Source organism: Scomber japonicus, chromosome 22, assembly GCF_027409825.1.
Source record: "Scomber japonicus isolate fScoJap1 chromosome 22, fScoJap1.pri, whole genome shotgun sequence".
Classification (NCBI taxonomy): domain Eukaryota; kingdom Metazoa; phylum Chordata; class Actinopteri; order Scombriformes; family Scombridae; genus Scomber; species Scomber japonicus.
In genome coordinates, this window is record NC_070599.1 from 18,032,582 (window position 1) to 18,060,453 (window position 27,872).

Here is a 27,872-nt window from a genome sequence, read left to right on the forward strand (position 1 = left end):
TCGTTTAGGCAGAACGATAATAATAATAATAATAATAATCTTGACGATTACAATAGGGCCTTCGCACTGTTGAGTGCTTGGGCCCTAAAAATATATAATGTAGAAAATATATATGTATATGAGTCCAAAGCTGCAGTATCACCTGGTTAATATCATTTACACATTTCAAACTGATACCTCCTGCTGCTTTTTGAAATAGCTGCTATTAAACTTTTAAAATGAAGTAACAAAATAACTACAAATAAAATGATAATACAGTGCATAAAAACTACATAAACCTCAGTAGTCTTGTACTTTCTGCTAAAAAACAAAGTATTAAATCCACATGATGTATTTACTTCATATAATCTTATTATATTAACTGTACGAAGCATTGAGCATGGCTGATATTTGGATAGCAGAGATGCACACAATGGTTATAAAATGCTGTTAACCATATTTATTTGGCCTCGTCCACACAGCTGTCTTTACACACCTGAAAGACAACCACAGAAAAGATAGATGTGTTGGGTTATTCAGAATTTAATGCTTTGGAAATCACAATATGAGATTATTCATCTAATTATCAGTATGATTAATTATTACCATGAGCTGTTCCTGGTTTAACTTCAGAATAAACAGCTTCATCAGTTGCTGCAGGAGCTGATTTTCCTTTAAATGGAGAGAAGATTAAACATTTGTCAGTAATGTTATAATTTATAATGATAATGTACTGAAGGGTTGTCAGGGTTAATGTCTCCACTGATAATAAAAGAATAACAGTATTATAATGTCCACAGGGCTCAAAGCAGTCACAAAGCAGAGTATTATGACTTTTACTGAATTTAGTAAACATACTGATACTGAATAAACACACTGATGTATAAATACTGTTCTTCAGCACTGCATACACACATAATGTAAAATAAAAACATCATGTAAAATAAACACACATAATGTAAAATAAACACACATAATGTAAAATAAAGACATATTCAAACACAAGATATTAAATGAAAAAGTAATAATTACAAACACTTACTATTTTGGGTCTTCAGAGCCTTTGATTGATTCATAGAGACAAGTATCACCTGTGAACAAAAAGTAAAAGTCAAGCCAAAGTCAAATTAATCATTTTAAAATGCACGACACCAATCAAATATCACTTCTAACAAAAATCATCAGATGTTGATTTTAATGGTGAAGATAAGTGCAGACAGGAACTCTTAAATGTTTAAAGATAAACTTTACTGTCTTTGTAGACTGTAATAGAAATGTTGAGTAAGAGTTAGAGTTAATAAATAATCACAGAATTAATCAGGATGAGTTTGAAGACTGACCGTGGAGAAGAGAATTGTAGATGTGATCTTGAGTTTCATTCAGGTTGACCATGTGATGTGTGGCAGAGTCCTGATTGGTGCTCTCAGACTGGATTGGTCTAAAACATTTAGCAAATACAATGAATTTAATGAGATACATTGAAGTTACTGCTGTTATGTTCATAATAAAAGAGAGGAGAGGTTTGTACCAACCTGACATAGTCTGGATCTGTGAAAAGGAGATTTGTTGTTACATGGTTTTGTTTTATAAATGATTTTCTCTTAAATTATACAATAGTTGTATTTGAGACTGCTCCATGTTAAGGTTTATACTTTACCGTTTTCAGGGTCTTCAGAGCCTCTGATTGATTCATAGACACAAACATCACCTGTGAGCAACAAGTTAAAATCAAACTGAGGTTTAAATGCATGATGCCAATCAACTAATAACGAACCCTAACCCTAATGTGATTTTAATGTTGCAAAGACTAATCAGGATGAGTATGAAGACTGACCATGGAGAAGAGAATTGTATATTTGATCTTGAGTTTCATTCAGGTTGACCATGTGATGTGTGGCAGAGTCCTGATTGGTGCTCTCAGACTGGATTGGTCTAAAACATTTAGCAAATACAATGAATTTAATAAGACACATTGAAGTTACTGCTGTTATGTTCATAATGAAAGAGAGGAGAGTTTTGTACCAACCTGACAGAGTGAGAATCTGTGAAAAGGATATTTGTTGTTACATGATTTTGTTTTATAAATTATTTTTCTGCTATTCCACATCATGACATCAGAATACAACTTTGTATTTAAATAATTAAATCATAAAACATTTAACACCAGCAGTAAAAAGTCTCACCTCTGGATCGTCTGTAGAGATACAACAGGATCAGGAGAATAATAAATACAACTCCACAAACCAGCCCAACAATTAATGGTATAAGAGATGAAGAGTTTTCAGGTCTGGACACTGCTGCAAGAAATAATACATGATAACTCTTAATATATTTAATAATTAACACTTTTCCTAAACTTAATTAACAAAGTCTTCAAGCAAGATTTGCCTGATCACTGATTTACATTTGTAATTTTAAAACATCCGTCCTGTTCAGTACATTTGTCACGGTCGGGCCACTTGTGTATTGTTCAGTTGGTTCGGTTCATGACACGCTTGATGATACATTTGGCACAAGGCGGAGGCATTACATTATTATATGTGAGACCTGTGGTGTATGTGACACTTTATTCAATTCAGTGTTCAATTTAGTCATGCAATTTGTATTTGTATTTAGCAAAGTGGCAATGCATTCTTCACACCACTTTGTATTTTTTAGGTTAAAAAACACAAAGAACTACAATAGTGTCCCCGCTTATTGGATAGCATTTGCCACACGCTTAAGCTGCATCAAAATCCAATTGAGAACGCAACCTTAATGACACCACTTCCATGACTTCTCAGTTTAATTGAGACAAAACCCTGTGATGAGCCAAAATTGATTAATTTAAAGACACACGCACAAATACATATTAAAATGAATTTTAAAAAAGGCAGCCTTTCATACTAAACATTGTACTAAATTAATTTCATTACGCTACATTTATACTTTGCACATGTTTATTAAAGTTGGGGGGTGGTGGTGGGCAAACTGGTATACAGGTTCATGTTTTGTTGTGCACTGTCTAAATAAAATATTCAAAATATGTTGTGGAAGCAGGCCATCATCAGAGGAATAAGAGCTACTAACCTATACTCACCTTTTCTTTAACATTCTCCTTTTTTGTTATCAATACTAAAATGACTCTTTTTACACTACTGATAATATATTTAAGTAATACATGTTTTATTATTCCACAACAAATTATTTAACTCACCATTTTTCCTAACAGTGACTGCACTGCTGAACTCTGTGAAGATCTCTGGGTTTCCTCTTCCTGCTCTGCACTGATAGATGCCTCCTTCTGAGACCTTGTTAACTGGTTCATTTATGGACTGAATAGCAGAATACTCTCTCGCCCAGTAGTATTTCCAGTCAGCAGAGGAGTCCACAGAGCAGCTCAGTGTCACTCTGCCTCCTACTGGTATGATGGTTTTGTCTGCTGTCAGTGTGGGTTTGGGTTTATTTGCTGGGAGAAAAACACAAAACAACATCTATAACAATTGTAATGAGATTTTACTTTGCTTTTTTGTACTCAGTCAGCAGAACTGTCCACAGAGCAGGTCAGGGTCACACTGCCCCCTACTGGAATATCTCTGTTGTCAGCACTAAGTTTGGCCTTTGGTTTATATGCTGTTTTGTTTAGAACAAAGACATTAAAAGGTCATTATTGTCCTGTGATATAGTACAACTTAAATAACTTGATGAAAATGAGAACATTCATTTAATCACTGTGATCTGCACCAGGAGTCATTCTTTTATATTTTCTTTAATCTGTTAATGATTAATCTATAAAATATATTTAGGTCACTGAGTGATGACTTCTATTTCATTATTCAGACACAGATAGGTGAGAATCCTTTCTGCTGTCAGTGTGGCCTTGGGATTACTCGCTGTTTGAGGGAAATGTTTTTTTTTAAATGACATTGTTAAGAATAGAGAAGAGTACCAGGTAGGGCTGTTGGAACAAGTTTCTGTATTTGAAAATAATTCAACTAAATAAATAAAATAAAATATGAGAGTAAAATCATGCTTGAAGTAGCTCAAAACCTAAATAAATAGCTGCCTCCAGGTCGACATGTAACACTATTAAACTAACAGATCAATCTTTAACTAAATGAAGACATATTCTACTCTTTTAATTTGTTTTGATGATCCGACTAAATATGAAACATGTGTTGTTCCTGCTGTTACAATCTTTCTCAGACACTTTAAAATCCAATCAAGAGCTTCTGGGAATTATTTCAGAGATAAAATAAATTAAAGTAAATAAATATACTGAGTTATTAGTGATATCACATGGTATTAATTAACTAAACAGATGAAAACAATATAAAACATAACATGTTCATTATGGATGACAGATGTCCAACTTACATGATACTGTCAGTCTGAAGACATTACTCCACTCTGTAAAGAAATATGAGTCCTTCAGTCCTCTACAACTGTATCCTCCACTGTCGTAATCAGTGCTGCTAATCTTGTGTTCACTGAGTGTTGGAGATGTGTTTAAGTTGGCTGGTGTCCATTCATACATCCACTTAGTGTCTCCACCTCCCTGGATCTCACATCTGATGGTGACTGTCTCTCCGCTGTATATCTCAGGCCAGTTGGGTTGCAGAGTCACAACTGCCTTGTTTGGGACTACACACACACACACACACACACACACATACTTTGATTTTTGTAATAACAAAAGCAGTTTGAAGACATGTCAAGCATCTTATTTTCCAAAAAAAATCTTAAAAACATCAGAAAAAACAGTGAAAAGTGACAAATACACATCAGAGGCAAAAATTTTAATTAAAAAAGAGGAAAATTGCCATTTTTTATTACCAGAAGAAAAAATGCAATAAATAAGAGACAGTCTTTCATACTAAACATATTAAATATAGAAGTGGGATTAAAGGACAATTATATAAAAACATTTAAAAGTCTAATTTAAAGTCTGGACTGAAACAGGACAGCAGCTCCTCAACAGAAATTCTCAAATACTTTAACAGGACAAATGTGTTGTGGAAGCTTCCACTCTTGTTTCACATCTTTACACAACCTGAACAGGCCGTCATCAGAGGATCAAGAGTTACTAACATATACTCACCTTTTCATTAACATTCTCCTTAATCCTCCTCTCAATATCACAATTACTCTTTTTACACTACTGATAATAGATTTAATTAATACATGTTTTATTATTCTACAACAAATTATTAAACTCACCAGCTTTCCAAACAGTGACTGCTCTGCTGAGCTCTGTGTAGATCTCTGGGTTTCCTCTTCCTGCTCTGCAATAATAGATGCCTCCTTCTGAGACCTTGTTAACTGGTTTAACATTTGTTATGGACCGAGGAGCAGAAGAATCTGAGTCAAGGCTAAACCAGTAGTATTTCCAGTCAGCAGAGGAGTCCACAGAGCAGGTCAGTGTCACACTGCCTCCTACTGGTATGATGGTTTCGTCTGCTTTCAGTGTCGACTCGGCTTTATTCACTGTTCAGTTCAGAGAAAAAACACAACAAAAACAAAACTAGTATCAAATGAGATGAAATTTCATCCATCACACTGAAGTTAAAAACAGCATGTGACATATGACTCTTCTTGGTCGTTGACTGATTTGGGAAACAGGAGTTGCTGCACATTTGTGCATTTTTGTTTAATTATTTTATTTTGTTTTAATTTTGATTAACACCAGAATAGTTGTGATGATCATCTGGTAACACTGGTGCTAAAGCTCTTCAACACATGATTCACTGTCATTTATTATTCACCTAACAGCTGATGTTTTATATTTTATGTTGTTTTCTGCACATTTCCATGTGAATCATTATAAACCAAAAGTACACTGTATGTTGTCTCTTCTTAAGTTATTCTGTCCTCAAACTAAAACTGAATTTGAGTCTCTTGCTGCTCAGGAAGCTACGTTATTATAGGAAGGAGAAAATATTTACTGTCACCTTATCGAGATAGATTGAAACATAGAAAAACATGAATATGATACGAACATATTTGACTTACATGATTGTCTCAGTGTGACGGCTTCACTCCACTCTGTCGAGGAATATAAATCTCTTCTACCCTTACACATGAAGTTTATATTACTGGATGAAGAAGCACTGATTCTGAATTCTTTGTCTTTCTGAGGTGAGACCACATTGTTTTCTCTCCATTCATATTCCCATCCAGTGTTTCCATCTTCATCTATCTCACATCTGACAGTGATTGTCTCACCACTGTATATCAGAGACCAGTTGGGTTGCAGAGTCACAACAGCCTTGTTGGAAACTGTTCAAACCAAAAATACACAGTTAGGACACAACTAGGAATATAACATTAAGAGAGAAAAATACAAGCCAACATCAAAAGCATAAAAAAACAAATTAAAATCAAGTAGTATGAAATGATCTTTGTAATCACATCTGAAAATGTAATATATATTATATTACATTTTCTATGAAGACAGAAGATTGAAAACCTGTAATTCACTACTGATTACAGATTTAAAGTTTATATGAAAAAATGCAATAAATAAGAGACAGTCTTTCATTCTAAACATATTAAATATAGAAGTGGGATTAAAGGACAATTATATAAAAACCTTTAAAAGTCTAATTTAAAGTCTGGACTGAAACAGGACAGCAGCTCCTCAAATACTTTAACAGGACAAATGTGTTGTGGAAGCTTCCACTCTTGTTTCACATCTTTACACAACCTGAACAGGCCGTCATCAGAGGATCAAGAGCTACTAACATATACTCACTTTTTCATTAACAATCTCCTTAATCCTCCTCTCAATATCAAAATTACTATTTTTATACTACTGATAATAGATTTAAATAATACATGTTTTATTATTCCACAACAAATTATTAAACTCACCAGTTTTCCAAACAGTGACTGCTCTGCTGAACTCTGTGAAGATCTCTGGGTTTCCTCTTCCTGCTCCGCAGTAATAGATGCCTCCTTCTGAGACCTTGTTAACTGGTTCAACATTTGTTATGGACTGAGGAGCAGAAGAACCTGGGGCAGATCTAAACAAGTAGTATTTCCAGTCAGCAGAATCGTCCACAGAGCAGCTCAGTGTCACACTGCCTCCTACTGGTATGATGGATCTGTCTGCCGTCAGTGTGGGTTTGGGTTTATTTGCTGGGAGAAAAACACAAAACAACAACTATAACAATTGTAATGAGATTTGAATTAGATTTTTTTTAACTTCCTATTACTGTTGCACAACTTGAAACACTGACAGTAACAAGTACTAGCCAATCAGAGGCAGAGTAAGGAGGGTCTTGCCAAGAAAAGAAGTGGGATCCATAATAACGCTTCATGTCAACTTATGGCCTCTCTATATGAACATACATTTTGAGACAAAAGCTGTTTTACTTTTGGGCAGTAATGTAGCCATTTCAGTATTTATATTGATACATGGAATAAAATGATATACATAACAAAACTTAAACCTAAAAATTGGATGAGATTAATAATAATACAGTGGATGACAAATAAGAGATAAATATATATATGTAACAAAAATAAAAAATAGTCACCTTCAGATTGTCCGTAGCAGATTGTATCCATCACTAAAAAAGATGAAACTTGATCAGTCACAATCATAACAAACAATTTAAAACTACATATTTATATACTATCCTGTCTGCCTCCTAGTCTGCAGTCCCTCTCTCTCTTTCTCTCCCTTCCTTGTGTCTGTGCTTGATAGCAGGAGTGGAGACAAGTAACCAGGAGTCAGACGTCCAGCTGCCATCAGTCATGATTAGTTCCTGCATATATACCTGGTTCAGCCTACAACTCACTGATCATAGACTCTGTTAACACAGTCAGTCACAGCTCTAGCACCTCTGACACTGTTTTGCTTAAAATTGGCGTTTTCCTAAATCTTGTTTTAATGTTCTTGTAGTTTTGTCTCTGCCTGACTCCAGCTTCACACCACAGTCTCAGATCCTGGTTCCAGCTCCTGTCCCAGTCTCCCAGCTACCTCCCTGCAATAAAACTCTTTCAAAACCAGTCAGAGCTTTCTGCCTCAGTGTTCCTGCCTTGGGTTCACTCACTCTACCAACTGTAGTACGAAGCAGGAAGGTAACAGATAAAAGGAAAAACTCTTTAAAATAAAATATTTAAAATAAAATAAGAAACCATGAACTTCAAAACCCACATACATAATACCATAAACAATGTACATGCATGGTGCAGTACAGTATTTATGTAAAAATAATTGCTTCAAAAAACAGTCCTCCAATCTAAACTGAGCCAAGTCACCAACCAACATCTGGACTAAAAAATAACCCTGTAGTTAAAAACTATAAGCGAGCTCTGTTCAAGCTCTCAGAGAAACTGATGAAACCAGTGATACTCTGTAATTGTGACTAATCAGGAACATGTTCTTTAATCTGTGCCATGCAAACAAAGTCAGTAATGTACTTACAGAATAATCCCAGCACACAGATCAAAGTGGACCTCATCCTCACATCCAGCACTGACACTCTGTCACTCAGCTGCTCCCAGTCTGACAATGTTTCTACTTTGCTTCAATTATAATGCAGCAGAAAGAGAGAAGTTACATTTCATGTGACTATGAGATCAGAGTTGTTCTTAAACTAGTTGTGAGTTTAGTCTGCTTGTGTTTCCTTCCCTTATACGTGAAGCTCAGACCACTTCAGTTTGTTTGACCGCAGCAAACTTTGACACCTTCACATTTCCTGGCCACTGCAGAGATATCTTAGCTTAATTCCTGTGAAAAGGTTTGTGCATTTAAAAAGTTATAATCACAATAAGCATTTATTTCACATCCATGAACCATAAAATCATCAAACTTAATCCTATAATTTCATGTACATGTTTAACATTTAATCATGTGTTCATCTGTGCATGTTTTACAGCACACGCCCAGTGCTCTGCAACAACAGTTCCTGCATTGTGGTGAGGTATGTGTTGTGTGTAGAAGCCCTGACTAACAAATGTGTTGCCTCCAAAGAACAAAAGCAATTGTAGTGATATGATGAACTCAACACATCCATCTATGGTCTGAATTTCAGATTCTTTCCCAAAAATTTGGAGTTGTACGAATAAACCTCCAACATCAGTGTTGCTGTCTGTCTACCTAACTTTGTAATGATAAATAAATAATAAATGCATAAAGGGGAAAACCCTTTCTGACTGCACTGGCAAATCAATGAAGCAAAAGTTCTATTATCGCCATCTGTAGGTCTGTCCTGACATTGTCTTGGAGGGTTGATGTGTGTTCTGTGTTTCACTCTGTTGTGTCACCTAACTAACTTAATAACGAGCCATGAGGGAAAATGTGTGAGAGACTGAAAAGGAGAGGACAGAGGAAGCAGGACAAGAGGAGGAGGAGGAGAGATGATGAGTGAAGTGAGAAAGAAGTGAAAATAAGACGTTAACAGAAGGAGAGTGAAAAATGTGTGATGAGGAGAGTAGTGGAGAATTAGTGAGAGGAGAACAGAAGTGAAAATGGAAGTCTGGATTTGAGGAGAGAGAAAGAGAGAAAAAAGGGAGGAGTGAAAGAGGAAGTCAGGAAACAGAGAGGAGAATAAGAAACGAGATGTGGAAACTTGTGTAGAAAGCAGCTGAAGAGGAAGAGGCATAAGAGATAAAATGTGTTTGAGAAGAAGAGAGTGAAGAAAAGAGGAGAGAGGTAGAGCAGAGTTTCCAGGATTATATGTAAGAGAATAAGTTCTGCATTTAACCATAACTAGGTTATAAAGGCTGCTTATGTTTACTGTCATTTACCTGCACTATATTATGTGTTTATGCATTTAATTTCCTTTTTTAAAAAAAATGAATTCATAAAGGGGAAAACAAAACTGTTGCACATTTTGCCTCATTGTGCTAAACACACTAAGCAACAAGAGTCTGAGTGGAGACAAGCCAAACCACTGATCAGCATGAGAGAATAAACGGGTTTAGCACTTCCTCTTTAGACATACAGTAAATAATATATGTTGTTTTTATCCTAACATACTTCATGTGTTATCACCAGAGCTAATCTTTTAATACACAGAAAAGAAGAGATGCATGATACTATGATATGAGGAAGTGGACAGTCATTTCTCAGTCTGAGCCTTTGTTTAACAGAAAGTTCACATCTTGAACACTCCCTATCACCTCAGTCTGTTATCTGCTGTCAATCAGGAGTGAAGCATGTCATCTGGCTAAAAACAACATTTCTGATAATATGACAAGATACCTACTAGCATTAAAGTAAAGCTCAATTTCACATCCTTGTCCCTTGAAACATCCATCGAAACACTGATAGGAGGCTTCTTGAAACTCCAGCCCCAAATGTTTTTTAAAAGCCCCAAACCTTTTAAGTTTTTAAAACAAGTTAAACTTTGTGTGATTTCCTCTCAGTCTCTCCATTGTCATAAAGGGTTGATGTGTGTGTTGTGTTTCACTCTGTCGTGTCACTTAACTAACTTATGGACAAGCCTCAAGGGAAAATGAGTGAGAGCGCAGAGGAGAGGACAGAGGGGAGGAAGCAGGGCAAGAGGAGGAGACATGATGAGAGGAGTGAGAAAGAAGTGAAAAGCAGAAGTTAACAGAGGAAGAGAGAAAAATGTGTGATGAGGAGCCAGTCTGAGGAGAGGAGGACAGAAGTGGAAATGGAAGTCTGGATATGAGGAGAGAAGAAAGGGAGGAGTGAATTGATGAAGGACAATGTGATAGGATGTAGGCTGCACAAGATGAATTTTTTTTCCTGGATAAAGGGCCGTCCACAGCAAGAACGATAACTATAATGATGACTGTTAGTTTAGTTCACACCACACCTATAAAGACAACAACAGTGACAAACAAAATAATTGGGATCAATTTCAGAACATATTAATGAACAATAGAAACACTGACAGCAAATCAAAATATGTCCCCTAAACCTTCCAGCGTGAGAAAATCTCCATCTAGCCTCATATTAAACTTCAAAACCTGCAAATGTCTTTTTAATTCTGATAACTGATTTATGACTTTAATTATTTTAATGCACAGACCGATCTCACCACAGACCGATGCACTGTAAATTGGGGCAGAGGGGATTTCCTCACATAGGTTTGTCCCTCTTTATTATACAAAGATGCAGGATGACAGAAAGCTGTGTGAGAATGTGGCTGGGCGAAAGGTAGCAGAAAAAATGTAGGATGGACTTTCACTGATTTGGAGTCAGTCAATAAGCAAAGAGGAATGGATTTGATGATGAAGCACAGAAAGCTGGAGGAGTCAGTGTGGGAAATCTAACATTAAAGATCTCACTATTCATCTTGAACACTCCCTATCACCTCAGTATGTCAACAAGCTGTGAAATACGTCATCTGGCTGACAGCATACATTTGGTTTAAAAAAAAAACTATTTCCTCATTTTCATCGGTTCATCTCTGCTGCAGGACTTTTGCTCTGCAGACATGGGTGGAGCCTTTGATGGCAGGTTTGACAGTTCAGGCACACAGCACACATCAAATAACAAATCACCACATCAAACAAAAACAATGAATATGGAGGCAATAAATGATGAAGGCTCACATCATACTGTATAATGAAATAGCACCATCTAGAGTCCAGTCTGCCTCTACTGCCAGGTTTTCATTGGTTCCTCTTTCAATCACCACTAGATTTTTTTTCTCAGGAAGTAGTTCCCTCTCATTTTCTATTTACATAAAACAAATTCTATGCTGAGACGTAAACACTTAAGTTATTTTAATAATGTAGCCATGTATGTGCTACTCTAGTTCCCCTATAAGGCTTTAACGCTTATAACATTGTACCATTTCTTTTTAAGGTACACTACAGTAGTAGTAGGACATTGGTGTCCAAAATGCTACACATTATTAAATTGTTTGCTGATCAAAGCCTGCATCATAGACTGGACATGTATTATGCTACTACTATTTCAATCTAAATAACAACAGGTTATTTACTTATTCACTTAAGAAGGGATGAGAATATGAAGTGAACAGCACAGAAAGAACAGATTTCATGTATATGTTGTGCAATCATGTTGTTGGACATGATGTTTGTGATTATGATTGTGGGGTTCTGGGGTGTTAAGCAGGTAATTAAGGTTATTAATCTGCCCCTTCTTCTTTATGATGCATTCACTTTGACATCAACCCCATATCCATAAAATATGAATTGTTGCTAGCACTCCTCTTGCTGGTTTTATATGATTAAAATATACTTTAACACATTCTAATCTCTCAATCAGGGATGTTGATTTCTTACGTGATAATGTCATATAAATTCATGTGTGTGTCTGTTGTCAATAGACACTTCAAAATTAATATTATGAAAGGTTTATATCTTGTAAAGTCATTTTCCCTGGGGGCACCTGGCTGCACGACAGCATCATACAGTTGCAGCCATGGTGATCATTTAAGCTATGTGTGCTATGGAAAGAAATAAGTCAGGTTTTGTAGTTTCATTTTTTAAATTTTGCATTTGCGTTAATCCAGTTCACCAGCTTTTACAAAGTATGCCTGAAAAAAGTCGTCCAACATTTTGTTGTATTATCACTGTGTAAAGCTGTTAGAAAAGAATTAGCTATCAACACATTTAGCAGACAATGGGTAATAAGTGGAGGTCACAAAAATGAAGCAATCCACTTAAAGACGATAAAAAGACGCAGTAGAACTGAAGGGAACTGCAAATGATAATACTCCGGTTCTTCATAATGAATCCTTCCTTTCACATTACACATAATCATTTAAACCATTGCTCATATAAAAATATTTCAACTCAAGGTACGTTGTTATCACACTTACTCCTGCTACAAACATGTGTAACTCAAAGTTTTGATTTAGTAGCTTTAATTGCTTTATTAAAAACTTAAAGTTAGAGACATTGGTGAAAGAGGGCGGCTCAAGGCAAGTTATGGAACAAACTGAGGAAGGTTAGTGGCTCCCCATCAGTCTTCATCACTTTGTCTACGCAGAAGTCTGGAGGGTTGAGCTGACTAGGGTCCACAATCCCGATGATGTTGTCAAATAAGCTAATAGGCAGAAAAGCAGTGACATAACAATGACTTGGTCAGATGCAAATAATTCGGTCAATTTCTGGTTTCTTGGAACTTTTTTGTAGTGCAAGGTTTAACATGTAGCCTGATGAAAATTTTGAAAAACTTACTTTATCACCACCCATCCATATTCATCAGTTTGATATGAATTACTGACGGGAATGCATCCAAATTCAGTGACGGTGCTCATGTACTTTCCTGTAGAGTCAAAGGTGAAAGTAAAGTGTTCATGAAGTGCAATGGAGACAGTTAAGACAGTCTAAACCATTCCAGTGTCTCACCTTTTTTGTCAGGCATATCTCCTGTCCAGGTGTTGACCAGCAGTCCTTGTCCAGGTGCAGATGAGCTGCCCACAACAGCCTGGCCCAGCAGAGACGCGTCTTTTGGGATTTCCATGGGATGGAATTTGTCCTTCAAAGCACTTTTGATGCATGTGCGGTTAGTGTCGAAAATTTGATACATGGCACCCTGATGGATGGAAATAAAGGGATGAGGATGACAATTGCTCATTTTGATTCATTTAATATATTCTTATTTATTTGCATGTGACTTTTACACTCAAATATAATAATAATAATAATAATAATAATAAACCACAGTGTGTTGTGTGTACAGGTCAAATCCAAATTTAATCCATGCACACTGTTTCTCAGCACATAAACTTGCTAAGTAAGTGCTGTACTCTAAAATCAATATTTGGGATGCCAATGTCATTGCTTACCTCTCTAAAGAGCAGAAGAAAATCTTGGGTGAATGGCTTAGACTGGTAAGTTCCCTGTTGCTTGACCCGCATTCGTTGTCCCAGTGCATCATACTCGTACGTGGAATACTCCCACAGCTTCTCATTCTGTGTGGCCTGGACGAATATGTAAGTGTAAGTGAGCTCATATCTCCCCTTTACAGGTATTGTAATTGGACTCAGTCATTCTGCTTTCATGCAAATACTCACCACAGTGAAGGCTCCAGTCAGAAGAGCAGGACTTGCTGTGTTATAGAGGAAGATATGTAAAAATATTACACAAAAATACACATTTGGCAAAGTATTAGCTTTAAATAGCGAACCTGATCCCTTTGCAAGTCAGCAATTGATAATTATGTCAACAATAATCAAATGAACAATGTATAGAATTATTCTTGAATGAATGAAATGAGGAAAATAGCAATCAACCTCCAAATGATTTTCCTCATTTGTTCTTTTATTTACCGCATGGTTGAGGCTTCTGAGCCAGGCAGGCGGCCAGTAAGCACATGAAAGCCACTAAGAGTCTCATCTTGCAGGATTCTATGTTGCGATTCTCAGCTCCAAACAGTCTGTTGTGTCAGAGGTAAATCACTTCCTGATATACACTGCTATGAGGCTCCAGGAGAAAGTCCTGCCTCCAGGTTATCTCACATCAAGATAACACAGCATAAAAGCAAAATGACACCACCTGATCCACTTTATCGGCATTATATATCAGGTTAATGTTTAATGGAGGAACTGGATTTACAGCAGATCATGTGTATATTTGTAATGGAATATTATATCCATTAATGTTTTACTCCCAACAATAAAACATGATGCAGAATTAACACATTGTGCTAGAAATGCAAAACTTTCCATGTTCAGAAAAGTTGTTTTATCAGACTGAGTGGCTGGGAGACCTGTGCACAGTGGGTCAGGGGTAAAGAATATTGTTTGTTTTCATAAAAGATTGAGGATAATAAAACCAGGACTGGACTACTGCAGAGTGAAGCGGAGGGTCATGTGTCAAGGTGTGGTACTGCTGTCACCTGACTGGAATACTTGTTAGCCAAATCTTCTTGGATTGCGTTTTCCTCAGCATTATACTTTAACCTACATTAACGATAACAGTCTTTTGTTTTTGGCGGCAGAGTGAGGGAGGTTCATGCCTGCTATTAATGATATCACTGTCACATGATGTGAAGGTGTGCTACTGCTGTCACCTGACTGCAATACCTGCATGTTACACAAATCTTCTTGGTTTGATTTGTCTTATATGTTTTATTTATCAACAGCATTATGCTTTACATTTACCATTACAGTTTGTTTAATGATTCAATATATTACATTTCAACCCTGTGCAAAACTAAACTTAGTGCACTTTTAAGTTTCCTATATTGCAACTGACTAAAATCTGATGTTATACATCCCAGGCAGTTTTAAAAATAAGGGCATCACGCGTTTTCATTAAATCTAGTGTATGATCATTTTTATCATCTATAATAAGTAAAACACGGATAAATGTTTTGTTTCCCCAGATGTTCCTAGAGCTTCAAATTTAATAATTAAAAATAATAAACTCAAGCTCGCTCAGTTATATGTATATAATAAATATATATTATATACATATAAAAAGAAATGACAAACAGCACTGATTATTTAATGCTTTAAAACGTTTATTGATGCCACTACATTCAGGAAAACTTTACAGTCTCATAACACAAAAAGTTACATGAAACATTTCATAGCAGATTATTACATATACCAAAGTAAATGTTGACGTCCATCATGGAGCTTTTTCATCAAACGCTGAGCATGGCTGATATTTGGATAGCGGAGATGCACACAATGGTTATAAAATGCTGTTAACCATATTTATTTGGCCTTGTCCACACAGCTGTCTTTACACACCTGAAAGACAACCACAAAAAAGATAGACGTGTTGGGTTATTCAGAATTTAATGCTTTGGAAATCGCAATATGAGATTATTCATCTAATTATCAGTATGATTAATTATTACCATGAGCTGTTCCTGGTTTAACTTCAGAATAAACAGCTTCATCAGTTGCTGCAGGAGCTGATTTTCCTTTAAATGGAGAGAAGATTAAACATTTGTCAGTAATGTTATAATTTATAATGATAATGTAATGAAGGGTTGTCAGGGTTAATGTCTCCACTGATAATAAAAGAATAACAGTATTATAATGTCCACAGGGCTCAAAGCAGTCACAAAGCAGAGTATTATGACTTTTACTGAATTTAGTAAACATACTGATACTGAATAAACACACTGATGTATAAATACTGTTCTTCAGCACTGCATACACACATAATGTAAAATAAACACACATTCAAGCACAAGATATTCAATGAAAAAGTAATAATTACAAACACTTACAATTTTGGGTCTTCAGAGCCTTTGATTGATTCATAGAGACAAGTATCACCTGTGAGCAAAAAGTCAAATTAATCATTTTAAAATGCACGACACCAATCAAATATCACTTCTAACAAAAATCATCAGATGTTGATTTTAATGGTGAAGATAAGTGCAGACAGGGACTCTTAAATGTTTAAAGATAAACTTTACTGTCTTTGTAGACTGTAATAGAAATGTTGGAGTAAGAGTTAGAGTTAATAAATAATCACATAATTAATCAGGATGAGTTTGAAGACTGACCATGGAGAAGAGAGTTGTAGATGTGATCTTGAGTTTCATTCAGGTTGACCATGTGATGTGTGGCAGAGTCCTGATTGGTGCTCTCAGACTGGATTGGTCTAAAACATTTAGCAAATACAATGAATTTAATAAGATACATTATATGGTATTGCAGAGGTCGATTTACAAAGAAAGAGTTCGAGGCAGAGTGTGTGTGCAGAGATTCAGCTAAAGAGCAGGATATGTGGTGTGAGAATGATCAAGGACAGTTTGGGAGCAGAGTATGATCAGAGAGAACGAGGTGATGAGCGAGCTGCGGTTGTAGAGAATAACAGGAGACACTGGTATGTGTGTTGTCTTCTGTAGCTCTGCCTATCTTTGTATATAATGTTCACTTGGATGTGTTTAAGTCAGTCACTTTCTTCTGTGCAGAATAAACGACTCCTTTTTCCATCAGTCACAAGGCTGTGAATTGTCTCTACAAGACACGATATAGATATAGACATATAGACAGATATATAGACAACTGAAGGTACTGCTGTTATGTTCATAATAAAAGAGAGGAGAGCTTTGTACCAACCTGACATAGTCTGGATCTGTGAAAAGGAGATTTGTTGTTACATGGTTTTGTTTGGTAAATGATTTTCTCTTAAATTATACAATAGTTGTATTTCAGACTGCTCCATGTTAAGGTTTATACTTTACCGTTTTCAGGGTCTTCAGAGCCTCTGATTGATTCATAGACACAAACATCACCTGTGAGCAACAAGTTAAAATCAAACTGAGGTTTAAATGCATGATGCCAATCAACTAATAACGAACCCTAACCCTAATGTGATTTTAATGTTGCAAAGACTAATCAGGATGAGTATGAAGACTGACCGTGGAGAAGAGAATTGTATATTTGATCTTGAGTTTCATTCAGGTTGACCATGTGATGTGTGGCAGAGTCCTGATTGGTGCTCTCAGACTGGATTGGTCTAAAACATTTAGCAAATACAATGAATTTAATAAGACACATTGAAGTTACTGCTGTTATGTTCATAATGAAAGAGAGGAGAGTTTTGTACCAACCTGACAGAGTGAGAACCTGTGAAAAGGATATTTGTTGTTACATGGTTTTGTTTTATTAATTATTTATTTAATTATTTTTCTGCTATTCCACATCATGACATCAGAATACAACTTTGTATTTTAATAATTAAATCATAAAACATTTAACATCAGAAGGAAAAAGTCTCACCTTTGGATCGTCTGTAGAGATACAACAGGATCAGGAGAATAATAAATACAACTCCACAAACCAGACCAACAATTAGAAGAATTAGAATAAGAGATGAAGAGTTTTCAGGTCTGGACACTGCTGTAAGAAATAATAAATGATATGTTGAGATAATTATTTAATGTTGCTGATGTACAGTATAAGACAAGTTAATCCAATATGTTAAATCTTCTGAAACTAAACCTGTACATTTGAATTTATGTTTGACCACATTTCTTTCAAAGACAGCAACACAGTTTACAGAAAACTAAATGTATGAATGGTTTTAATCCTACTCACTCTGAACTGACATCCAACTCTGTGCTGATTCTTCTCCTGAGTATTCACACTTGTAGAAACCTTCGTCTGACTTTGACACTGCAGAGATATTCAGCTCTCTTCTGGTATCATTTTGGATAAGTTTGTCATTTTGATAGAAAAACACGTTGGAAAGTAATTCTCCTCTCTTCAGTTTGCAGCCAAGAGTAACAGACTGTCCCTCAGTCACAGGATGCACAGGGCTCACCAGGATAATATCTGCATCTGTAAAACAGTCAAAGAATAAGAAGTTTCAGTCAGAGACCAGCTGGTGGCCTTTAGAACAAGGTGACATAAAACTATAAGAAGAGATCACACATATACCTTTATTTTTCTACAACTAATATATCATCATTTTAATTTCATCATCAAAGCTTAAGAAAGGTTTTGTGGCCCAAACATCTTGGATCGAAAAAATATTGATTTCCACGTGTTTAAATAAATATGAAGCTGAGTTTTGGTGTAATTTTGAAGAAAGCATTTTAAATATTGTGCAGTTATAGAAAACAATAAGATAACATATTTTTTCTATCAAAAGGTTAGGTATATAACTTGTTTGTCTACACAGGAAGTATAGTTAGTGACACCATGTTGAAAATAATTTAAATACAAGATGAAAATAAAATATATGTAATGAAAACATACTCTTTTTAGTGATGTTGACGGCATTGCTGAACTCTCCTGATCCAGACTCACACCAGTACACTGCATCACTCTGCTGATAACTGTCGATGTTGCATGTGGATTCAGTCATGGACCTCCAGTAATAACAGTCTGACCTGTAGCGATCCTCAGGAAACCTCCTCACTCTCCACTTAGTAAAGTTTCCTTCACAGCTCAGTGAGACAGAGTCAGAGGTGAAGTGCTGCACTCTGTCAGGACTCACTTTGAGAGTCACTGCTGAATGAACATCTGAAAACATGTAATGAAAAACCAAGAACAGAGATATTACATTTAAAAAGATCATAATACAAATAATTATCTTATTTGTATTTTTAATACTATTTGTTGTTGGGAATAAAAACATCTGAATCATATAATCGGTGCATCAGGTGCTGTGATTAGGTGAAACTGAGTGTTAAGAACATACAGAGCATATGGACTGACAGTGGAGACGTGAAGTGTGCTACAGAGAGGTTTCAGCTGTTTTATGGATGTTTGGATTATTTTTTCTATCTTGAAAACTTGCTGCCAAGATAACTACTGAAACTGTTCACTGTGAAGCTGTAAACAACCTACGTTTACCTGCCACCTTTCAAAGTGTGTTTCTCATACTAAATGATGCTTCATTTAAAGTACTAGTCAAAGTTTTCTCAGGGTTTCTAGTTTCTGTACTTTGTCCATTTACCTGATTTGTTGCCTGCTGACTTTTCTGGTTTTTATGACTATACTTTGACCATTTTGTTTCCTGATGAACAGATAAAATCTCATTTAACCACACCTGTCCAGCTGCTGTGTAGGTAAAAGTAATGAGTATTGGCTGTAAGATGATCTCAGGTATCCAAAGAATTCATTGCAAAGAGGAGAGTTTAGTTTCAATAACAAGTAAAATACTAATATCTCAGTGTTTTGGTGCTTTAATGCTTTCAGATCAATTTAAGATGTAAAGAAGGAAATCCAGCTCAGTCCAGTTTGTAAAATAATTCAACATCAACATTGTGTTTGGTGAAAAACTGAAACCTTGACTTGATGGAGAAAGGTCAAAGGTTCACCACAATCAATACCCAGATAATGACATCACAACTGCTTCTTGACAGAAAGAGACTAAAACAAACAAACTCACCTCCAGACCAAACAAACCCAGGTTTGCTGTATTGAGTGTAATACACTGGGTCTCCTCTTCCAGCTCTACACTTATATCTTGCAGTGTGTGTCGGTCCATGAATGATGTAGGAATCCTGTTCAGTCCCATTGATGCTACCAGGTAGCAGCTCATAGATGTGGTTGTCTGATAGTTTGGGAACAGTCTTATACCAGTAAAACGTCCATCCTGCAGATGGATGTTCAACCTCACAGCTCAGAGTTACTGAGTCTCCAGGACTCAGCCATAATGGAGACACAGTGAGGACAGCTGCTGCTGGATCTGTTGGAAAGTGATTTTCTCAGAATGAAAACATGTTATGAGAAAACTTTAGTCTCTAGACTAAATATATATTATCTGAAGCTGTATCATTTTGTCTATCATAGAATTATATTCTATATTAGTATATTTTAGATCTAAATCTGTAATATAAACCTAATGGTGTAGTATGTACAATTTACTGGCATCCAGTGGAGATAGGCGTCTGGATGTGTCAATAAACGTCTGTATCACAACACTGGAGGATTTCCGCTCAATGATAAACCGGGCTGTGGTAGAGACGTTCGGAAATGACATCATCCAGATCAGAGGTTAGTAGGTCAACCTACAGACCCCTGATGTTGATAATATGCCACCACGGGCTCGTATCATAACAGAATATTGGTGAAATTAACTAGTTTTGCGGCAGATAATGCATTATATAGAGGCTGCGCTTCGGTGCCCCGTGTACTCGCATTATACGGATATACATGGCACTCCACTGGAGCTAATTTCGTCTGAACAACTCCAAATGACACCAAAGTTGTCTGGCTGAGTAAATGATCGTATTTTATGCTAGAAATAAGGTCCAGGTTGTAAAAAACGGTAATCATCCTTTAATGATGATGTAACCCCCCATTGGCTGCCAGTAAAAATATACTTAGGACGTCTTACATTTAATATGTGAGATACAAGGAAATGAATAACAACAAACTACCAACCAGTTTTGAAAATACAATGATAAAAAACTGATTATTTTATGCTTATTGTCATGATGGGTGAGAAACTACTGAATTCAGATATGAATGCATAAAGCAGATCCAGTAAGTTCTGCATTCATTCGTTCAACTTACCTTGAACAATGACTCTGTGAGAGTTCCTGAAAACCTTAAACTCAGAGTCGTAGAATGAGACTTCATAGATGCCACTGTCTGTCTCAGTCAGATTGTGCACACACAAGGTTAGGTTCTCAGGGTCATAATCCACTTTGTTTCTGTAGTCGGGGTTGATGGATGCTGGTGATGCAATGACTTTTCCAGCAAATTTCCACAGACTATTTTGATATGGTGGTGATGGTGGATTTTGAATATGAAGACATATTGAGCTGTTTTTCAGACAGTAATGCATCACTGGTGAGTCCTCTGCTGTAATACCTGAAAGAAAACATACCAGCGACTTACAAAAGTTAGCTTACATACAAAACCTATCCTGATATGCTGTAAATGTGAAAGGCCTGTATGCAAAATAAAATGTAGCTTTTAATTATCTGAATTATACTGATTACATCAGTTTTAATAATGCTGCATGATTCTCAGGAGCACGAAGGCTTTGTTTGTTATTCTGAATTACCTGTAAGTGTAACTTATAAAATGAGTGTAACTCATTTTATAATTAATACATTTCCTACATTGTTTTGTTTTTTTAATGGGCCACATATACAGAGGAAAACTATGCATTTACACTAACAATGTATCATAGACTGATTAATCAAGGAAACCTCATATGTCTGTCTAGGTTGCCAAGCAGGAAGATTACTGGAAATTTGTGTTAGTGTCATACTACATTTTCTATGAAGAAAAGAAGGAAGATTTAATATTTATTTACAACAGATTTTGTTGAGATTTGTTGTGAAAAGTTTTTATTTGCACTCCAGGACAGTCTGTTCACAGCCATGTTTCTTATAAACATTCACTGTATGAAAAGATGATTTGTAGCAGGAGGAAAAGTTGGTCAAGTAATAAACTGAGGATCACAGTACTGTCAGTAAATGTAATGATGTGTCTGATCTCATGCTGAGAAAGGAGTCACCACTCGGGGGAGCCATTGGAGTAAAGAATCTGACCTACCGTCACTGACTCTGATCATTTTAAAATATACTCAATAAAATCATCTAAAAGCCTCCTCACTGATTTAAAATCTAGATTGGAACAAAGGAAAAGTATTTCAGCTGAAACATTGATTAAATGATATTCAATGTCAAGGAAAAGTCCACAAATAATACTGAATTAAACAGTCATGTGTTTTCCAGATATTTATAAGTTAAACTGAGCAGCATTAGGGAAGAACCCTCAACTCCTTTATTGTGTCTGTATACAAACTGAAGTATTAATCAAATGTTGCATTATTACCATGATAAAGGATTTAATACATGTTCAAACTTCCTTCAGAGAGCTAAGAGGTACTGGACTACATCATCCATTCATTCAGGTTCTTGTTACCACATATGGTTTTCTTCCACACTTCAGACACTGTTGAATTACATTTAAAGAACAAATGTTGTTTTATTCAAAAACTAATGACTTAACTCACCAGTTTCCTGAATAGTAACTTTGTTGCTGTCCTTTGTGTAGAAGACTGAGTCTCCTTCTCCTCTTCCTCCTCTGCAGTAGTAGATGCCTCCTTGATTAACACGTATGACTCTGTTTGGGTTAACATTTCTTATGAGTTGAGGTGCAGAAGACTCAGAGGTTTGTCTGAACCACTCGTATTTCCAGTCAGCAGAACCGTCCACAGAGCAGCTCAGTGTCACTCTGCCTCCTACTGGTATGATGGTTTTGTCTACTCTCAATGTGGGTTTGGATTTATTTGCTGGGGAAAAAACATAAAACAACAACTTAACAATTGTAATGAGATTTGACTAGTTTTCTTTTACTCCATCATATTGTTACACAACAGACTTGAAACACTGACAGCTCATTTTCAGTAATTCTGTTTCCACACTAACAAACAACCTCTTGTTACTGAGCTGCTCACCGGAGGCTGCATCATAGTTGGAGGGAGAAAATATTTAATGTTATCTTATTTAGATATGAAATGTAAAACAGGCCATTTGAAAAATGGATGACAGATAGTTTGACTTACGTGTTACTGTCAATCTGATGGCATCACTCCACTCTGTTGAGGAATATGAGTCCTTTCTGCCCTTACACCTGTAGTCTCCACTGTGGGAAACAGAAGCTCTGATGATCTTGTATTCATTACCTTTGTGAGATATGTCCAAGTTGTTTACTCTCCATTCATATTCCCATCCAGTGTTTCCACCTCCCTCTATCTCACATCTGACAGTGATTGTCTCACCACTGTATATCAGAGACCAGTTGGGTTGCAGAGTCACAACAGCCTTGTTGGAAACTGTTCAAACCAAAAATACACAGTTAGGACACAACTACAAATATAACATTAAGAGAGAAAAAAACAAGGCAATATTAAAAGCATAAAGAAACATAAAAATCAAGTAGTATGAAAAGACCTTTGTAATCACATCAGTTTTTCAGATAAACAGGTTTTACTGAGGACAACAGTCCTCCAGAACACCTAAACCTAAACTCTTACAGGATTCATTTATCTCACAGAGCAGAGAGACTTGACTGTTCAACATTAGTCATTTTGGGCAACAGATTAATAATCTCCTGTAGTTGTGTCTTTGCTGTCTAGGTTACCAAGCAGGTAGATTAATGGACAATTAAATATATATTAAATTAAACTTTCTATCAATAAGAATGAGAACCTTTTATTCAGTATTATAATGTATAGTACAGTCTGTTCTCAGCCATGTTTCTTATAAACATTCACTGTATGAAAAGATGATTTGTAGCAGGAGGAAAAGTTGGTAAAGTAATAAACTGAGGATCACAGTACTGTCAGTAAATGTAATGATGTGTCTGATCTCATGCTGAGAAAGGAGTCACCACTTAGGGGAGCCATTGGAGTAAAGAATCTGACCTACCGTCACTGACTCTGATCATTTTAAAATATACTCAATAAAATCATCTAAAAGCCTCCTCACTGATTTAAAATCTAGATTGAAACAAAGGAAAACTATTTCAGCTGAAACATTGAGTTAAATGATATTCAATGTCAAGGAAAAGTCCACAAATAATACTGAATTAAACAGTCATGTGTTTCCCAGATATTTATAAGTTAAACTGAGCAGCATTAAGGAAGAACCCTCAACTCCTTTATTGTGTCTGTATACAAACTGAAGTATTAATCAAATGTTGCATTATTACCATGATAAAGGATTTAATACATGTTCAAACTTCCTTCAGAGAGCTAAGAGGTACTGGACTACATCATCCATTCATTCAGGTTCTTGTTACCACATATGGTTTTCTTCCACACTTCAGACACTGTTTAAGAATTACATTTAAAGAATAAATGTTGTTTTATTCAAAAACTAATGACTTAACTCACCAGTTTCCTGAATAGTAACTTTGTTGCTGTCCTCTGTGTAGAAGACTGAGTCTCCTCTTCCTCCTCTGCAGTAGTAGATGCCTCCTTCATAAACACTTATGGCTCTGTTTGGGTTAACATTTCTTATGAGTTGCGGTCCAGAAGACTCAGAGGTTTGTCTGAACCAGTCGTATTTCCAGTCAGCAGAACCGTCCACAGTGCAGGTCAGTCTCACTCTGCCTCCTACTGGTGTGATGGTTTTGTCTGCTCTCAGTGTGGGTTTGGGTTTATTTGCTGGGAGAAAAACACAAAACAACAACTATAACAATTATAATGAGATTTGACTAGTTTTCTTTTACTCCATCATATTGTTACACAACAGACTTGAAACACTGACAGCTCATTTTCAGTAATTCTGTTTCCACACTAATGAACAACCTGATGTTACTGAGCTGCTCACAGGAGGCTGCATCATAGTTGGAGGGAGAAAATATTTAATGTTATCTTATTTAGATATGAAATGTAAAACAGGCCATTTGGAAAATGGATGACAGATAGTTTGACTTACATGATACTGTCAATCTGAAGACATCACTCCACTCTGTTGAGGAATATGAGTCCTTTCTGCCCTTACACCTGTAGTCTCCACTGTGGGAAACACTGATGATCTTGTATTCATTATCTTTGTGAGATATGTCCAAGTTGTTTACTCTCCATTCATATTCCCATCCAGTGTTTCCACCTCCCTCTATCTCACATCTGACAGTGATTGTCTCACCACTGTATATCAGAGACCAGTTGGGTTGCAGAGTCACAACAGCCTTGTTGGAAACTGTTCAAACCAAAAATACACAGTTAGGACACAACTAGAAATATAACATTAAGAGAGAAAAAAACAAGGCAATATTAAAAGCATAAAGAAACATAAAAACCAAGTAGTATAAACAGACCTTTATAATCACATCTGTTTGTCAGATAAACAGGTTTTACTGAGGACAACAATCCTCCAGAACACCTAAACCTAAACTCTTACAGGATTCATTTATCTCACAGAGCAGAGAGACTTGACTGTTCAACATTAGTCATTTTGGGAACAGTTTAATAATCTCCTGTAGTTGTGTCTTTGCTGTCTAGGTTACCAAGCAGGTAGATTACTGGAAATTTGTGTTAGTGTTATACTAAATTTTCTTTGAAGAGAGAAGAATGATAATATTTTATTCAGCATTACGTTTTAAAGTTTATACAATAAAAACAGATGATGTTGAGATTTGTTGTGAAAAGCTTTTATTTGCACTCCAGGACAGTCTGTTCACAGCCATGTTTCTTATAAACAGTCACTGTATGAAAAGATGATTTGTAGCAGGAGGAAAAGTTGGTAAAGTAATAAACTGAGGATCACAGTACTGTCAGTAAATGTAATGATGTGTCTGATCTCATGCTGAGAAAGGAGTCACCACTAGGGGGAGCCATTGGAGTAAAGAATCTGACCTACCGTCACTGACTCTGATCATTTTAAAATATACTCAATAAAATAATCTAAAAGCCTCCTCACTGATTTAAAATCTAGATTGAAACAAAGGAAAACTATTTCAGCTGAAACATTGATTAAATGATATTCAATGTCAAGGAAAAGTCCACAAATAATACTGAATTAAACAGTCATGTGTTTCCCAGATATTTATAAGTTAAACTGAGCAGCATTAGGGAAGAACCCTCAACTCCTTTATTGTGTCTGTAAACAAACTGAAGTATTAATCAAATGTTGCATTATTACCATGATAAAGGATTTAATACATGTTCAAACTTCTTTCAGAGAGCTAAGAGGTACTGGACGACATCATCTATTCATTCAGGTTCTTGTTACCACATGTGGTTTTCTTCCACACTTCAGACAGTGTTTAAGAATTACATTTAAAGAATAAATGTTATTTTATTCAAAAACTAATGACTTAACTCACCAGTTTCCTGAATAGTAACTTTGTTGCTGTCCTTTGTGTAGAAGACTGAGTCTCCTTCTCCTCTTCCTCCTCTGCAGTAGTAGATGCCTCCTTGATAAACACGTATGGCTCTGTTTGGGTTAAGATTTCTTATGAGTTGAGGTGCAGAAGACTCAGAGGTTTGTCTGAACCAGTCGTATTTCCAGTCAGCAGAACCGTCCACAGAGCAAATCAGTGTCACTCTGCCTCCTACTGGTATGATGGTTCTGTCTGCTCTCAGTGTGGGTTTGGGTTTATTTGCTGGGAAAAACATAAAACAACAACTTAACAATTGTAATGTACGGAATGAGATTTGACCTTGAGTTTTTTTTTTTTTTTTTACAGCACTGACAGCTCATTTTAATTAATTTCCACAACAACAAACCTAAATCTAACCATCCAAAGTAACAAGTACTACCCAATCAGAGGCAGAGTATGGAGGGTCTTGCCAAGAAAAGAAGTGGGATCCATAATAACGCTTCATGTCAACTTGTGGCCTCTCTACATGAACATGCATTTTGAGACAAATGCTATTTAACTTTTGGGCAGTAATGAAGCCACTTCAGTATTTATATTAATGGAGTAAAATTATATATATATGTATATCTATATATATATATATATATATATATATATATAAAATGAAATTTAAACATAAAAATTGGATGAGATTAAGAATAATACAGTGGATGACAAATAAGAGATAAATATGTATATATATATATGTAACAAAAAATAAAAAATAGTCACCTTCAGATTGTCCGTAGCAGAGTGTATTCATCACTAAAAAAGATGAAACTTGATCAGTCACAATCATAACAAAGGCATTTAAAACTACATATTTATATACTATCCTGTCTGCCTCCTAGTCTGCAGTCCCTCTCTCTCTTTCTCTCCCTTCCTTGTGTCTGTGCTTGATAGCAGGAGTGGAGACAAGTAACCAGGAGTCAGACGTCCAGCTGCCATCAGTCATGATTAGTTCCTGCATATATACCTGGTTCAGCCTACAACTCACTGATCATAGACTCTGTTAACACAGTCAGTCACGGCTCTAGCTCCTCTAAAATCTGACACTGTTTTGCTTAAAATTGGTGTTTTACTGAATCTTGCTTTAATGTTCCTGTAGTTTTGTCTCTGCCTGACTCCAGCTTCACACCACAGTCTCAGATCCTGGTTTCAGCTCCTGCCCCAGTCTCCCAGCTACCTCCCTACAATAAAACTCTTTCAAAACCAGTCAGAGCTTTCTGCCTCAGTGTTCCTGCCTTGGGTTCACTCACCCTAACAACTGTAGTACGAAGCAGGAAGGTAACAGATAAAAGGAAAAACACCTTAAAATTGAACATTTGAAATAAAATAAGAAACCATGAAATTCAAAGCCTACATACATAATACCTTAAACATGTTACATGCATGGTGCAGTACAGTATTTATGTAAAAATAATTGCTTCAAAAAACAGTCCTCCAATCTAAACTGAGCCAAGTCACCAACCAACATCTGGACTAAAAAATTAAGCCTGTAGTTAAAAACTATAAGCGAACTCTGTTCAAGCTCTCAGAGAAACTGATGAAACCAGTGATACTCTGTAATTGTGACTAATCAGGAACATGTTCTTTAATCTGTGCCATGCAAACAAAGTCAGTAATGTACTTACAGAATAATCCCAGCACACAGATCAAAGTGGACCTCATCCTCACATCCAGCACTGTCACTCTGTC

General features: G+C 36.1%; 2 protein-coding genes across 2 annotated transcripts; both read right to left on the reverse strand.

The window, feature by feature from the left end:
* Positions 1–443: 443 nt before the first annotated feature.
* LOC128383504 (basement membrane-specific heparan sulfate proteoglycan core protein-like) lies at positions 444–27,872 on the reverse strand. The gene is made up of 16 exons (XM_053343117.1): positions 27,809–27,872; positions 26,907–26,939; positions 24,749–25,012; positions 24,202–24,474; positions 22,870–23,139; positions 22,318–22,596; positions 20,862–21,161; positions 19,732–20,031; positions 18,594–18,860; positions 17,931–18,173; positions 2,163–2,276; positions 2,006–2,021; positions 1,320–1,417; positions 1,022–1,070; positions 586–651; positions 444–475 (listed from the first exon to the last, which is right to left on the reverse strand). Coding segments are annotated over exons 1-15 (2,544 nt in total). The 5' UTR covers positions 27,846–27,872; the 3' UTR covers positions 444–475; positions 586–650.
* LOC128383957 (ependymin-2-like) lies at positions 12,730–14,285 on the reverse strand. Its single transcript, XM_053343545.1, has 6 exons — positions 14,190–14,285; positions 13,935–13,969; positions 13,707–13,841; positions 13,267–13,453; positions 13,096–13,183; positions 12,730–12,961 (listed from the first exon to the last, which is right to left on the reverse strand). The coding sequence occupies exons 1-6, from the start codon at positions 14,254–14,256 to the stop codon at positions 12,832–12,834; spliced, it is 642 nt and encodes a 213-aa protein (XP_053199520.1). The 5' UTR covers positions 14,257–14,285; the 3' UTR covers positions 12,730–12,831.

What these genes read in the sequence shown, in the direction of transcription:
- LOC128383957 (XM_053343545.1), bottom strand. Translation starts at nt 14,256, where the DNA reads ATGAGACTCTTAGTGGCTTTCATGTGCTTACTGGCCGCCTGCCTGGCT. An exon ending in TCAGAAGCCTCAACCATGCG is followed by an intron (nt 13,970 to 14,189) that starts GTAAATAAAAGA and finishes TCTATAACACAG; the next exon opens with CAAGTCCTGCTCTTCTGACT. An exon ending in TGACTGGAGCCTTCACTGTG is followed by an intron (nt 13,842 to 13,934) that starts GTGAGTATTTGC and finishes ATATTCGTCCAG; the next exon opens with GCCACACAGAATGAGAAGCT.
- LOC128383504 (XM_053343117.1), bottom strand. Translation starts at nt 27,845, where the DNA reads ATGAGGTCCACTTTGATCTGTGTGCTGGGATTATTCT. An exon ending in GAGTTGGATGTCAGTTCAGA is followed by an intron (nt 2,277 to 17,930) that starts GTGAGTAGGATT and finishes TATTTCTTGCAG; the next exon opens with CAGTGTCCAGACCTGAAAAC. An exon ending in CTACAATTCTCTTCTCCACG is followed by an intron (nt 1,071 to 1,319) that starts GTCAGTCTTCAA and finishes TTTTGTTCACAG; the next exon opens with GTGATACTTGTCTCTATGAA.